The 16402-nt window shown below is 45.2% G+C and overlaps 1 protein-coding gene across 1 annotated transcript in view; it reads left to right on the top strand.

Moving 5' to 3' along the window:
- LOC120915307 (brain-specific angiogenesis inhibitor 1-associated protein 2-like) overlaps positions 1–16402 on the top strand; it is a 189585-nt gene that overhangs the window by 47952 nt on the left and 125231 nt on the right. Inside the window, exon 2 of the mRNA XM_040325687.1 lies at positions 14471–14546. Coding sequence (XP_040181621.1) covers positions 14471–14546 — 76 coding nt within the window. The remainder of the gene's footprint in view (positions 1–14470; positions 14547–16402) is intronic.

Below are 16402 nucleotides of genomic sequence, written 5' to 3'. Positions count from 1 at the left end.
AATATAAGATAGATAAATATTTTCCAGTGCAATACAATCTAATCTAGTTATAAAGGTAGGAAACAGTAAATCTATAATTTCTCATTTTTAAATCACTTATGAACAAAGCTGGAGGAGTCAATGGATGAGTAATTCCGACAAGAACATTGTGGTGAAATCCATGTATTGTGAATCATTACAGACAGTTGGATACTTGTAAATGAAGTCAGGTACTGTAGATGACAGTATATAAATCACCCAGCAGCTTCTTCTGTTTCCTTGGCAGTCCAAAAGCGAGATTTTTACATCTGAACCCCCAGCTCTGCCCACCCATGCAGCAATTATCAGTATATCTCACCCTCTGTATTACATTGATGTTGCAGTCTACAAAATATGACAGGTTTTGCAATTCATTCTGCTGGACAAATAAAAAATACAAATGCAAAATGGTGCGCTGTTCCTTTGAAATGAATGTGACAATCAACGTTAAATTGATCTGACAAAAAACAATTCCATATAAAAAGCAATGAAGTGCAAAAGACGCCATATTTTGGGGAAACGCGTTGGATGGATACCATATGTGACGTCATTGCGGCTGTCTGGACAGGTGACACCATGGCTGGCTTGTTTTTAACACTTGATTACTTTGCCTCACTAACAATTAAAGGGGTTGTAAAGGTAAAAGTTTTTTCACCTTAATGTATTCTATGCATTAGAGCCCATTCACACCTAGGCGTTTTGTCGCCTGTAGTGTGACGCCGCTGCCGCCCCGACACGCCAGAGGGATGATTTAACATTGCCCTCTATGGAGATGGTTCACATCTCCACGCCTGCCGCCTGAAAAAAAGTCCCGGACCTTTTTTTCAGGCGGCTTTCGGCGTTCGGCATAGGAGATGGGAACCATCTCCATAGGGGGACAATCTAGGGGCACATCTAGGCGGACAATCGCGGCGTTTTGTCGCCGCAAATCACGGTACAAAACGCTGCTATTTGTCGCCGCAATTCGCGGGACAAAACTCCGCGATTTTGTCCGCCTAGATGTGAATGCAGCCTTAAGGTGAAAAAACATCTGCCGATTATAGGCCCCCCAAACCCCCCCTTTACTTACCTGACCCTTCGAAATTCCCGCGCCGTGAACGCGCAGGCTTCTTGGCCATCTTCCCGGCTCTGTCATTGGTTGATTGAAAGCAGCACAGCCATTGGCTCGCGCTGCTGTCAATCACATCCAATGACGTGCCGGAGTGGGGCCACCGGTTGTATCACGGGAGCGCGCCGCAAAGACTCAACACCATGCTCGCTCACATGAAGGTGTTGAGTCCTTGCAGGGGGGAGCCAAGACAGCTGCCGAGAGATCCCAGAAAACCAGGTTCGAGGCCACTCTGTGCAAAACGAGCTGCACAGTGGAGGTAAGTATAACACGTTTGTTATTTAAAAAAAAAAAAATATATAACTTTAGTGATCCTTTAATGTTTTGGAGACATGCTTTCTGTGAAGCTTCCACTGTGGAGATCCCTGTAATCGAGATCCATACGATTATTTGGTGTCGGGAATTATCACATTGGACATTTTTTCATTTGATTTCTTTGTTTATATATGATTATATTTTCCACATTTTTACCTATAAGACCCGGTTCACACTGGGGCGACTCGTCAGGCGACGCAGCCGCCTGACAAGTCGCGTCCCATTCTAGTGAATAGAACCGTTCTAATAGGAGCGACACAAGTCGCTCCGACTTAGAAAAAGGTTCTTGTACTACTTCGGAGGCGACTCGGGGCGACCTGCATTGACTTCTATACAGAAGTCATTTTGCAAGTCGCCTTAGATGTCGTCTTCATGTCGCCTGGCCGAGTCGCCCCCGAAGTCGTGCCGCCCCTGTGTGAACCGGCTCTCACCAAGATATGACATTACTGTTTATCTTTATGGAGACTTGAAGTCATAACAATATTTGAATATCACTTAATTACTGCATTTATTCAGAATTGAGCTCCATTCTTTGTTTTTGTTTGCTTCACATTTGCACTTTATTGCTTGTCATATGGAATTGTTTTTTCGGCCTAAGAGGCAAACGCAATCAAAAACGCAATCAAATAGCTATTTTATGGTAGGGACAGACTACTGTTGGCTACAGAAATTGTACCACGCAAGGTGAACCATGGTGCCGCAGGGATTGACTGGCATGGTAATGGTGGGTGTTACTAAAGGACATGATTTATTGTGGCATCAGCTCCCTTTGCAGTTCTCAGCATTTATTCACATGGCATCTTATGCCATGTACACACGGTCGGACTTTTGACAATGCAAATGTCCGCCGTGAGTCAGTCAGAAGTCCAACGGGAAGAAAGAGAACAGGTTCTCTAAGGTCCGTCGGACTTCCAAAAAAAAGTCAGATGGAGGCTACACACGGCCGGACTTTCCTAGAAAAAAGCCCTTCTGACATTTTTTCTCGGAAAATCCGGCCATGTGTATTAGAGCCACAAAAGGAGGTTAGTACTTTAACACCTGCGCTTGTCCGAAGCCATGGTCGCAAGTTTAAATGGGGAGCAGGTAGTCATATATTATTGAGTAACTTTCTCGACTGAGAATCCTGCTCAGATTGATGTCTGGATGGTAAATTATCTCCACTTTACCTTCCAGCTAAACATACCTTATTTGTATGGGGAGCCCCTCTACCCTTCAGGCTAGCCCTCCCCTGCTCCTCACCACTCCGATTGCCACCTGCCCACCCAACTTGTTAGGCCAATTTACATAGATACATGACAGCTTTCTGGTCTTGTGATTGGCTGCTCAGGCCCCAAATGCTGCACCGTGGAAAAAAAAAGTGTGTCATGTATTTCTCCATTCCCAGAAATACTGGGGATCTCTTATGTGGGCTGGTGGTAGATCAGAGAAATGGGGGATTGAGTGGAAATTATTTATATGCTGCTGGAGAGTCAATGAGTAAAGTAAACCTGTTACTTTTTTGCCCAGTATATTTAAAATATAGTTGCAATTATAAGGCCTCTTTCACACAGGGCGTACTATACCATACGTCCATTCAGGACCGTGTTTACCTGCACAGGGGTGCACCGATGTTCTATGCATTTCTGTTCAGGCAGTCCAATGGATGTGGATTGGGAAACAGTGGCTGCACATATGTGTGGGTGCCAGTGTGTGTCCCTGAACACAGATAGTGTGAATTTGGGGACAAGCACCTGTGCCCACACAGATATCATATTGGGATACAGGGCTGGACTGGGACAGAAATTTGGTCCTGGAATTCATCCAGACTGGCCCACCTTGACAGGTCTCTCCCAAGGCAGCCAGACAACTCCCGCAACCCCCCCCCCCCCCCCGGCCACCCAAGCCCCCTCTCCCCCTTTACTAGCCACTAGCCATTCTACTTTATTAGAGTAGAACGGCTGGTACTGGTACTCTTATAGGCAGTACCAGTGGGGAAGCTAGACATTATTTCACCCGGGGCAAAGAATCAGTTCGGTGCCCCCCCCTTATGGGACAAGATTAGGCAGAAGTGAGAAACTCCCAGGCCATATCTGTTGAGTCAGCTGTCTGTCCCCTCCCCCATGCTCCTCTGTCGTACCCCCTGCTCCTCTGGTCCTCCCCCTGCTTCTTTGTTCCCCCCAGGTGAGCGCTGAGGGGAGGGAGAGACAGAGGAGCGGATGGGGGCGGCGGTCTGCTGTCACTGAAGCCGGCCCACTGAGCCATCGGCCCACCGGGAAACTCCCTGTAGTCCCAATGGCCAGTCCATCCCTGTTGGGATACCACAGCTGTGTCTGTGCAGCTTGACAGGGAACATTATTATCTCGCTGAAAGATGCCACTACCATCAGAGAATATCATTTCCATAAAGGGGTGTGGTCAGCAAAAAGGTTTAGGTAGGAGGCACTTGTCAATGTAACATCCACATAAATGGCAAGCCCCAAGGTTTCCCAGCAGACCATGGCCCTAAACATCACACTTCCGTCGGCTGGCCTTCTTCCCATAGTAAATCCCGTTGTGGTTACATCCACATGATGTAAAAGAAAATGTGATTAATTAGACCAGGCCACCTTCTTGTATTGCTCTGTTGTCCAATTCTGATGCTTACATGCTCATTGTCCACACCAAAAAAAAATTGCTTGTGAACTAACACTATGGGGGTTATTTACGAAAGGCAAATCCACTTTGCACTGCAAGTGCACCTGAAAGTGCAGTCTCTGTAGATCTGAGGGGTAGATCTGAAATAAGGGGAAGCTCTGCTGATTTTATCATCCAATCAAGTGAAAGCTAAAATGCCGTTTTTTTTTTCTTGTGTAGCGCCTGTGTACTTTCAGTACAGGTGCTATGTTAAATTTAGAGGGGGATGAGAGAGTTACTTTGCTCTCATCCATGTTGATTTGTGTAAATTGGGTTTTTGCCAGGCTTGGCTGCCCTGTGGTTTCATTCTGTGTTCCAGAGATGCCTTTCCATCTCTGGGTGACAGGTGGCTCCAGAGGAGTCCAGGCGGTGGCGCATTCCTGCCAGCAGCCAATCAGAGGAGTTTTTCCCTCGCGGGGCATGCTGTGGGAGGGTACTTCTAGGGCAGACGCCATGTTGTAGGGTCTTCGCCTGTTCCTGGTTCGGGGTGCGGCACCCACCTTCAGGGTGTGCGCACATCGCGGGCCCCGGCGATGTGGCCTACCAGGCCGGGGCGCTACGCGGAGTTCCTGACTCTGGGTCCTCATGGCCCAGAGCAACTAAAGCTGCAAAGGGGCCCCAGTGACTTACTGGGTCCCCACCCTTCATGAGGAAGATCCCAGGCGAGTTATGCTGTTCGGTGGGGAGTCGGTCTGAGGTGAGCCCGGAGACAGGTGATTCGACAGGGCTTAGACAATCCATCGAGGATCTGGGTGGCCGGACACTGAGAAGTTGTATGCTGCAACTTGTCAGTCGGTGACCCCAAAATCAAGAAGTCTACCTGAGGGAGATTCAGGCAAAAATTATATTCCTTGAGAGGATTCGCTCTATTATCTACGTTCCTGAGTAGAGGGCCTGTGGCAGAGGTTCCACTCCTAATTCTATTAGAGCCAAGTCGTGGCAGAGACTTGTTCCTTCTCAAAGGTTCCGAGTGATGCCCTGGCTGCCAGGTCGGTGTGAGAGGCCTGTCCAGGTACACTGTACCCACTCCGGCTGGAGTGGCGACGTGAGTTAAAGTCCCATTGGAGGCAGGACTGCTTCTGTTACCCATAGGTCTGAATCTGCAAATTCTCCTTTCACCAACCTATTTCTATCTACCTCAAGTTAACTGTTTGCCGTGTTGGGCAAGAAATAAGAGCACAGAAAACGACACCCTGCTGTTTGGACATTCCGTCATTGTTCTCATCATCATCCCTAGACACATCACATAGGTAACATGACACGCCTTCCCAATCTAACCAGCGGCTCCTGCGGGGGTAGCGCTACACTTGCATGTCCCCCTTAGATCTACAGCAACTGAACTTCTAGTGCAAAGTGGATTTGCCTTTTGTAAATAACCCCCTGTGTGTGCTATATAGATGCAATGGGGGTTATTTACGAAGGGCAAATCCACTTTTCACTACAAATCTGAGGGGGACATGCAAGGAAAATAAAAAAAATGCATTTTTGCTTGCACATGACTGGATGATAAAATCAGCAAAGCTTCCCCTCAGATCTACAGCCTTTCGTAAATCAGGCTGGGTTCACACTACTACACTACTTTCATCCTACTTTGCTCTGCTACATTGGTCCTACATTTATCCTACATTGGTCCTACATCCATCCTACTTTCATGAACAGGATACTACTTTGGTCCGACTTCAATGATATTCAATGGGCCTGAAGTAGGATCAATGTAGGACCAAAAGTAGTACAGGGAGCATTTTCAAAGTCGGACCGACTTGTGTAGGACGCTACAAGACGCTCTCATAGGGAAACATTGAACACAGAGCAAAGTAGGATGAAAGTAGTGTAGTAGTGTGAACCCAGCCTCAACCCCAATGTGATCAGAGAACCAGCTGCTAACACTGATCATATCCCCATGTTCATATTAGAAAGTGCTGCGCTAAGTCATGAATTACAAAATGCATATAGCAAAACAATCAATAAAGATCAAAACACATGCAAGATGCATGATAAATGTCCATGCAATATAGTGCAAAAAAAGTCCATATACTGAAATATTAACCACTTCAGCCCCGGAAGAATTTACCCCCTTCCTGAAGGGAGCACTTTTTGCGATACGGCACTGCATCGCTTTAACTGACAATTGCACGTTGCACCCAAACAAAATGTATGTCCTTTTTTTCCCCATAAATAGAGCTTTCTTTTGGTGGTATTTGATCACCTCTGCGGTTTTTATTTTTTGCGCTATAAACAAAAAAAGAGCAACAATTTTGAAAAAAAAACAATATTTTTTACTTTTTGCTGTAACAAATATTCCCCAAAAATATATATATAATATTTTCCTTTTGGCCGATTATGTATTCTTCTACATATTTTTTGTTAAAAAAAAACCAAAAAAACGCAATAAGCGTATATAAATTGGTTTGCGCAAAAGTTGTATCGTCTACAAAATAGAGGATAGATTTACAGCATTTTTTTAATGATTTTTTTTTATTAGTAATGGCGGCGATCTACAATTTTTATCGTGACTGCGACATTATGGCGGACACATTGGACATATAGGGCTTCGTTCTAAGGTGTTTCACAATGTGCTAGTATGCTATGCAGGGTTTAAAAAAAATGGTGTAGTTTACTATAGCTTTAAACCTAAAAAAGGAAGGTTTATCCACCTGTCGGATTCTTGATTTTTTTTGGCAAAGTTGAGACATCTTTTAGGCATTTTGCCAAGGTACCCCTGAAGATCTCTGAAAGCAGCCCATGGTGCCATGGCACCTTTATTGGAAAAGGCTGCCATAAGTGATTAACATTACCCAGCAGTTCTTCTTTGTCAGACCTCCAAGTTGGTTTAACCAAGCGATACCCTGTCTGCTTAGTTCCTGATCTGGATGGAAATCATGGCTGCCAACCGTCAGTAAATTTACTGACAGTGTGTAAAAATCTGTGATTTTTTTACAGCTGTCAGTAAATGTTCATTTATGCAAGAAAATATCAATCGTTTTTTTTCATATTTACATTGAAATACTTTGTCAAAACCGCAAGTCAAGCATTTGTCTTGTGGCGGCTGCGTGGCCCCATTGCTGTGTTGACTTTTTAAATGTACACCAAGCCGATTACTTGTTGTGGATATTGTCAGTGTTTCCATATTGTGTTTCTAATGTTTAAATATCAATAGTTTTTGTTTCTAATTGGATTTTTGTAATTTTTTCAGGTTGTCGGTAAAAAATGTGCTCTGTCATATTATTTTCAATCTTTCCAGTAAAAAAAGGTTGTGGGAACTTTGGTTCATGCAGTGTTCGGCTCCCACAGAAAATGTAATGTTAGGCTGTGAAAAACCTTCTGTGTGCAACAGCTCCCTCCTGCCCAATGCTTACCTGAGACCCCCTCTCGATCCAGCAATGTCCATGAGAGCCCTGCCTCTCCTGGGACACACACTCGTGATTGGCTTTTGGCATCATGGGAGCCATTGGCCTCTGCTGCTGTCATTCACAGCCAGTCTGGAGACGGAGAGGGCGGGGTCGAGCCAGAGCTCCGTGTGTGAATGGACACACAGAGCCGCGGCCCGGGAGTGCTCCTGCTTGCCTTTGGAACCACTTTAAGCCAGATTTCTTTGGGTTGCATTTAGCAATATATGGAAATTTAAGGGATAAAGCAACTATGATGCACGGGCAGGGATGGGCTGGCCATCGGGACTACCGGGAGTTTCCCAGTGGGCCGATTGGTCAGTGGGCCGGCTCGGCTGTGTCACTGTCACTCACTCGTCTCTCTGATCTGTCACATTTACGCTAATGCTTATGCCTGCACCCGGCGGCCGGCAGCGCCAGCCAATAGCCTTCATCGCGGCCACGACACTTCCCTCCTCCTAAGTGTACAGCCCCGTCCCAGCGGCATGACGTCAGACAGCAGAACAGTCAGTGTGTGTAGTATCACATTCACTCACGGAGGAGGCGTTCCCGTCACTTGCTGGAGAGAGAATTGGGCTATCTGCTCTGTCCAGCCTGCAGGGGTAGGTAGACAGCTGGCAGACTATCCTTCCTCTCTCCACTTATCACTTGTCACTTATCACATGATGACTGGAGAGAGGAACGAGATGCTGCCTTCAGAACTGTGAGTACATGTGGGAGGGGGAGGAGAGGGGGACACGCTGATGTAATGGGGACTCTGATGTAAGGGGCTGCTGGTAATGGGGACGCTGATGTAAGGGGCTGCTGGTAATGGGGACGCTGATGTAAGGGGCTGCTGGTAATGGGGACGCTGATGTAAGGGGCTGCTGGTAATGGGGACGCTGATGTAAGGGGCTGCTGGTAATGGGGACGCTGATGTAAGGGGCTGCTGGTAATGGGGACGCTGATGTAAGGGGCTGCTGGTAATGGGGACTCTGATGTAAGGGGCTGCTGGTAATGGGGACTCTGATGTAAGGGGGCTGCTGGTAATGGGGACTCTGATGTAAGGGGGCTGCTGGTAATGGGGAATCTGATGTAAGGGGCTGCTGGTAATGGGGACGCTGATGTAAGGGGACTGCTGGTAATGGGGACTCTGATGTAAGGGGGCTGCTGGTAATGGGGACTCTGATGTAAGGGGGCTGCTGGTAATGGGGACGCTGATGCAAGGGGCTGCTGGTAATGGGGATGCTGATGTAAGGGGAACTCTGATGTAAGGGGGCTGCTGGTAATGGGGACTCTGATGTAAGGGGACCGCTGATGGGGACACTGATGTAAGGGGTGCTGTTGGTGACACTCAAAATTAAAGTGGGCCGGTCTGGATGAAGACCAGGGCCACATTTTTGTCCCAGTCCAGCCCTGTGCATGGGGCCACTGAAGGGAAAATAAACATTTTGTCAGGTAAGGAGCCACTGCTATAACTGCTTCAAATATGGACCTTCCTTTTAGACCCAAGGAAACAAACTGTACTGAGAACAATACTGTATATTAAAGCAGCTCATAGCCATCAATGAATCCTGCACAATGTGTCATAATGCAAATAGCAGACTTTGAGGTCATGTTTTATTTCATAGCAGCTTTTGTAAGCCAGCAGTTTCCAATGCACACTGTATAACAAGCTAGGAATTAATTATATGCTTGCTTGAACTTGGTGAGTCAACTCCCACACTGCTGGGGTCCAACGGACACAAAACTGCCCCATCCGGCAACTTTCCAGTGATGAGAATGCTTAGCCTATGTGGTCATGTGACCAGAAGGATTAGACAGCAAACAAACCAAATGGTGAGAGTGCCAGAAGCAGGCCAAGACAGGACGCGTCATTCATTTATTACACTGGTGCACAATATACTACACTTTCTTTAGATGCTTTACACATCTACCTCAAAAGACGGTCTGGTATAAGTATAATTTTCTTTAAAAGACAACTATTAAAGGTAAATTTTAATGGCCTGACAATATATATAATGGCTTAATAATTTAGGTTTTACCTTTTTCAAATACGTTTTTTAATTGATTTATATTTTATATTAAAAAAAAATTATATAATTTTGTTTTATATTTTTACCATATCTGTTTTTATTTTCACATTACATATTCAGGTTCTGCCTTCTGCTTTGTATGGTAAATATTAGTTTCTACTTTACTGATCCTTTTCACAATGAAGGAATAATCAAAAACAATGTACTTCTGTCACCTAACATCTAAGGACTGCTCCCCTCACACACAGGGGTTGATTTACTAAAGGCAAATAGACTGTGCAAAATGCAGTTGCTCCAGAGCTGAAGGAAATGAGGTAAAGCTTCACTTTGCAAAGAATACCCAAAAAAACAGCATTTTTGCTTGCACATGTGTAGCGCCTGTGTACTTTCAGTCCAGGTGCTATGTTAAATTTAGAGGGGGATGAGAGAGTTACTTTGCTCTAATCCGGTTGATTCATGTAAATTGGGTTTCTTCCAGGTTGGGCTGTCCTGTGGTTTCATTCTGTGTTCCGGAGATGCCTTTCCATCTCTGGGTGACAGGTGGCGCCAGAGGAGTCCAGGCGGTGGCGCCTTCCTGCCAGCAGCCAATCAGAGGAGTTTCTCCCTCGCGGGGCATGCTGGGGGAGGGTACTTCTAGGGCAGACGCCATTTTTGAGGGGGTCTTCTGGTGTTCCGGGTGCGGCACCCACCTTTAGGGTGTGCGCACATCACGGGCCCCGGCGTTATGGCCTACCAGGCCGGGGCGCAGGTGCTACTCGGAGTTCTCGGTTCTGGGCCCTCATGGCCCGGAGCAACTGAAGCTGTGGAGGGGCCCCAGTGATCGACTGGGTCCCCACATTCTGAGAGGAAGATCCCAAGCAAGTTGTGCTGTTCGATGGGGAGTCAGTCTGAGGTGAGCCCGGAGGCAGGCGATCCAACAGGGCCTAGACAATCCATCGGGGGTCACTGGACACTGGAAAGTTGTACGTTGCAACTTGTCAGTCAGTGACCCAAAACTAAGAAGTCTACCTGAGGGAGATTCAGGCAAATTTGATTTATTGAGAAGGATCCGCTCTATCATCTACGTTCCAGAGCACGGGCCTGTGGCAGAGGTTCCACTCTTATTTGTATTTGAGCCAAGTCTGTGGCAGAGACTTGTTCCTTCTCAAGGTTCCCAGTGATACTCTGGCTGCCAGGTCGGTGTGAGAGGCCTGTCCGGGTACACTATGCCCACTCCGGCTGGAGTGGCGACGAGGGGTTAGAGTCCCATTGGAAGCAGGATTGTTTCCGCCATCCATAGGCCTGAATCTGCAAGTTCTCCTTTCACCAACCTATCTCAATCTACCTCAAGTTAATTGTTTGCCGTGTTGGGCAAGAATAAAAGCACAGAAAATGATACCCTGCTGTTTGGACATTCCGTCATTGCTCTCATCATCATCATCATCATCATCACCCCTAGACACATCACAGAGGTAACATAACACGCCAACCCAATCTAACCAGCGGCTCCTGCGGGGGTAGTGCTACACATGGTTGGATGATGGAAGTCTGCAGATCTTTAGTTTTCTTCCTCAGTGCAACTTGTCAATTTTGGCTTTGGTTCTAGCTTTAATAGCAGTCAGCAGTCAGGTTTGAGGAGCGCTATGACCTCTGTCATTAGCAGTTTGTAAACGATAGATAGTGGAGCAGAGGTTTGAGTGGACTCCGGTTGTTCTTCCCCTTTAGTATCTTGTGATGCAGCATACTCATTGTCCGCCATCTTAGCTGAGGGCGGTTCTTCGTCTTCAGGGAGATTCATTTTGTAAAGACTTTTGGAAATACATTTCTCTATATTGGAGCATAAGAGATATAAGGTTGTTGAGTCTGCCTCATGCTAATCCTGTCAGGGTCCAACTGGGCCATTTGAATTGGAGCAAGTTAGTGTCAGGCTGGAACTTCATTGTTCAGCATCTGGTCACATTGGGTGCTGGAACTGGAAGTCATATTGCTCTGTTTTGTTCAGTACAGTTTTTTTTTAGTGTACCAAGAGATTTAGGAGAGTGCATGGGGTGGTATTTTGATACAATATCATGCGGTGTGGTATGGGGTTTGTTTTAGACATGGAAAAAAAAAAAATATTTGCACAAATAAATGTATTTATTACGGGTACTTATATTGTATAGCACTGTCAATTTACGCACCCTTTACATATAATATTATACATTCACATCAGTCCTTGGGCTCAAGAAGCTTGCCATCCAAGGTCCCTAACTCACATTCATACATACACAGACATAGACAGGAACCAATTAAGCTACCTGCATGTCTTTGGCGTGTTGGGGGAAACTGAGGAAACCCACGCAGGTACAGGGGGACATGCAAACTCATGGCAGGTACTGTCATGGTTAGGGTTCTAACTGACGTCCTTAGTGCTGCTAGGAAGGAGTGCTAAGTTAACCACTTAGCTATTGGACTGCCCCAGGGGTGAATTCCCGGGGAAAAAAGTGTGGGAACTCCCATCCAAGATCCACTCCCCCACCAAAAAAAATAAAAATGATACGCTCATATGCATAATTACTAAACCGAATGTTTTTTTTTTTTTTCGATCCACTGTACCTTAGTAATCCTTTGTTACTGCCCGCTTCCTGTATTTGGATTCATTGGGTAGCAAGTTCTTTCTAAATCTCGCGGCAGACCTCCGCAATGTCTCCTGGGAACAATGACAAAAGTTCCCAGGAGACATTGCGGCATCGAGGAAGTGACGGAATACCCGCACACTACCTGATGAATCCATATACAGGAAGCGGCCAGTAACATAAAGGATTACTAAGGTTCGCCTGCCCCTAACAGTGACTCGAGCTGGGCATCGCCGCTTAGTGAAGGATTGGCTCGGGCGGCTCAGCTGTTCTCGGCTGCTCTAGTCTTGCAAAGGGAACTGAGTTCCTGCTGTGAAAAAAGTGCAGGAACTCCGTTCCCACGCGTTCCCGCAGGACTTGAGCCCTGGACTGCCCACAAGTATTTAGCAGTAGTTGTTGCAGCATTCACCAACTACTCCTCAATACGTGCATTTATAATTTTGCAAATTTTGTTTCATCTGCGATAAAAGGGGTTTCTAGATGTTTTGAATTTATGATTATATGTACCCAGTGACTCCAGATGTTTGGGGCTTTGCAGCTGCATTTGATTTTTTTTAAAGTTATTTACAGTTTGACAAACAGCAAGCAGGCATGCGTGAAAGACACAAATATTCTGTTGTATTAAAACCTGTTGAGATATGGATTGAGCAGAATAGAATTCCTTTTGCAGACGAACCACATGTCCACTTTTCTGTCATGCTCACTGTCACCTGCCTCACACAAAGCTGGGAACTGACATCATTTTGATTTGGCCATATTCCAGAGCATTTGGCTCACAGATGTACTGTCGCCCCATGAAATGACAGCAAATGAATTTAGATTATTTTGGATATATAGTATATTATGATTCAGCCCCCTGGTGCTCTAGGAACCAAAATGACTCCTTATTTCAAATGTTAAGTCCTATAGATGTTAAGTCCTATAGTTCTATGGCAAGCATAATTATGTGTCATATTACGGTATATAGTGCTTGTTTTTATGTGACGTGATTTTCACTTTCTAAATGTTGGAAACATTGACAGATAAACATTACAGTACCGACCTCAAGGGTTTCTTGTTCTTTCATATACTGTATCTCCCTTGTGATTATATTTTCTTGCTAGCCTACAAACATTTTAGAAAAGCCACAGTTTCCATTAACTACACTGGTGATGGCCAACAAGCCTAAAACAGCTGTATGCTGTTTGGCAGAAAGCTGGAATGAATGAATTAATACTAAATTAGGTGTTATCTTTACTGCAATCCAGTGGTTCTGGGTAGAGTAGGCCTAGGGACATAACGGTATACAGGTTCTTCTCAAAAAATTAGCATATTGTGATAAAGTTCATTATTTTCTGTAATGTACTGATAAACATTAGACTTTCATATATTTTAGATTCATTACACACAACTGAAGTAGTTCAAGCCTTTTATTGTTTTAATATTGATGATTTTGGCATACAGCTCATGAAAACCCAAAATTCCTATCTCAAAAATTAGCATATCATGAAAAGGTTCTCTAAACGAGCTCTTAACCTAATCATCTGAATCAACTAATTAACTCTAAACACCTGCAAATTTTGGCCCGGATTCACAAAGCACTTACGCCGACGTATCTCGACATACGCCGCGTAAGTGTATCTATGCGCCGTCGTATCTGTGCGCCATGCCCACAATCTGAGATACGCCTAAAAATAGGCTTCCTTCGTCCGACGTAACTTGCCTACGCCGTGTACGTGAATAGGGCTGGGCGTAGGTTACGTTCACGTCGTAGGCAGTGATCCGTCGTGTCTTAGGGAGTAGTTCCGACGTGATTCTGAGCATGCGCACTGGAATGCGTCCACGGGACGGCGCATGTGCCGTTCGTTTTAAGGACTTCTATGACGCTTGGGCCATCATTTGCATGGGGTCACGCCTCATTAGCATCCGTATCTTTAAGAGCGAGTGAGAGCGCTGCATCGGCGTAGCGTATATTCGATAAGCTACGCCGGCATAAATATGCGCCAATGTATGTGAATCCGGGCCTTTGTGTCTAGCTGCTATGAATTGTATGTCTCAGAGCATGTGGAGAGCAAAATTGCATGGAGAGGGAGGGGTCGCAAGAAAATGTTTTCCCAGGGTACAATCAATATTAAAGACGGCCCTGACTCTCGTGCACAGCGCTGGATCGAGATCAGGCTCAGATAAGAATAAACCAGAGCTGGGGAGCCTCCTGCAATACAGAAGTTTTTTTACCTTAATGCATAGAATGCATTAAGATAAAAAGGACCCCACTCTGTGCAAAACGAACTGCACAGTGGAGGCAAGTATGAAATGTTTGTTATTTAAGATGTTATCCTTCTGTGCTCTTGTTGCAAAATCTGAAGAAAACCCATTATTAATATGCTTTATTTCTGTTCCACAGGTTATATTAGACCAATTCAACCCAAGCTTAAAGAACTTTGTGACGATGGGCAAACATTATGAAAAAGCACTTTCAGGTAATTTGGTTCTGTAGTAATTTAATGATATGTTTATATTGTTGTGCTACTATTGCACATTGATTTTGAAATTTGATCATTGAGTGAAGTTTCAAGAAAAAAAAAAATTTAAATAAAGAACTGTGAAGCAAAACAAGGGTCAGTGCCCATCAATGCAGCCTAATCAATGCCCATCTGCAGCCTCACCATTGACATGAATGCAGCCTCACCATTGCCATCAATGCAGCCTCGCCATTGCCATCAATGCAGCCTCGCCATTGCCATCAATGCAGCCTCGCCATTGCCATCAATACAGCCTCGCCATTGCCATCAATACAGCCTCGCCATTGCCATCAATACAGCCTCGCCATTGCCATCAATACAGCCTCGCCATTGCCATCAATACAGCCTCGCCATTGCCATCAATACAGCCTCGCCATTGCCACAAATGCAGCCTCACCATTGCCACAAATGCAGCCTCGCCATTGCCACAAATGCAGCCTCGCCATTGCCACAAATGCAGCCTTACCATTGCCACGAATGCAGCCTTACCATTGCCATAAATGCAGCCTTAAAGAGTAAGTAAACCCTCAAACATTTTTTTTCTTAACCTCCCTGGCGGTATGATTCTTTCAGAAAAAACATGCTGAAAGCGGTACCATTATTTGCAAGGAAATTTGGCGTTTTATATTGTAGGTCTGTAATTTTTAGAAATAACTCACTTAAATCTGACCAAACAAGATTCTAATAGGCATCCCGGGTATGACATTTTTTTAAAAACAAAATTATAAATTATAATATAATAAATAATTATAAATAATTATAACAAATAATAATATAATTATAATAAAAATTATTCAATAATGTAATCAAATTAAAATCACTGTAATTTGCTCAGTTGCAGAATTGTCGCTGTCATTATTTTTTTTTTTTTATGACGAATTTCCCCACAAATCGCTATCGCTCAATTCTGCAAGTGATTATAATTTATTATCGCTGTTTTTTAGCTGATCTAAAACTATTTTTGACATAAAGGGACACTTTTGGTTGCTATGGACAATCTACAGTTTGCAGGGAGAAAGAAACGTTTTTATTATATAAAATGACATGCATGACACAGGACAGACCACTAGGGACAGGGGGGGTGTGTTTTTTTTACATACAGTACTGTAATCTATAAGATTACAGTATACTGTATGTAAGGTGTTTGTTTACGTTTTTGAATTTGGCGCCGTTCTCCGTCCCCGTGCGTCGTAACGTCACAGGGAACGGAGATCGGCGTCACACGGAGGCACTATGTGAATCGAGCGAGGTCCCGCTCGCTCACACAGCGCGGTGGCATCGCTGGATCCAGGGACAAGGTAAGTAAAAAGTGCCTGTGGATCTAGCGAGGCAAGCCCGAGACTGACTCGGGGTTACCGATCGTAGCAGGAAAATCTAACCCCGAGTCAGTCTCGGGAACACCGCCAGGGGGGTTAAAAACCCTGCAAGAGAAAGTCATAATGAGCTACTATGCATAGCTCATTATGATTGACTTACCTGAGATCGAAGCCCCCGAAGTTCTCCCCGGTCCCCTCCGCCGCCGCCATGTCTCCTCCGATCTTCTTCCTTGTATCACCGTTCCGGCGCTGTGACTAGCGGCAGATCCCCACACACGCGCGGGATTCCGGCATTAACCCTCCATTATTCCAATCACAAAAACGACCCTCTGCGCTGTAGACATCGGTGCAGTCCTTACTGCAAATATCTCCTTAACCGTGTAGGTTAAGGAGATATTTCTTGCACCTACAGGTAAGCCTTAATCTAGGCTTACCTGTAGGTGCACGTTGTAAGGAGGGGTTTACAACCACTTTAACATTGCCATGAATGAAGCCTCA

This window comes from Rana temporaria, chromosome 10 (genome assembly GCF_905171775.1).
Source record: "Rana temporaria chromosome 10, aRanTem1.1, whole genome shotgun sequence".
NCBI classification, from domain to species: domain Eukaryota; kingdom Metazoa; phylum Chordata; class Amphibia; order Anura; family Ranidae; genus Rana; species Rana temporaria.
Note: the sequence above shows the minus strand (reverse complement) of the source record. Positions and strands in the feature narration are given on the sequence as shown.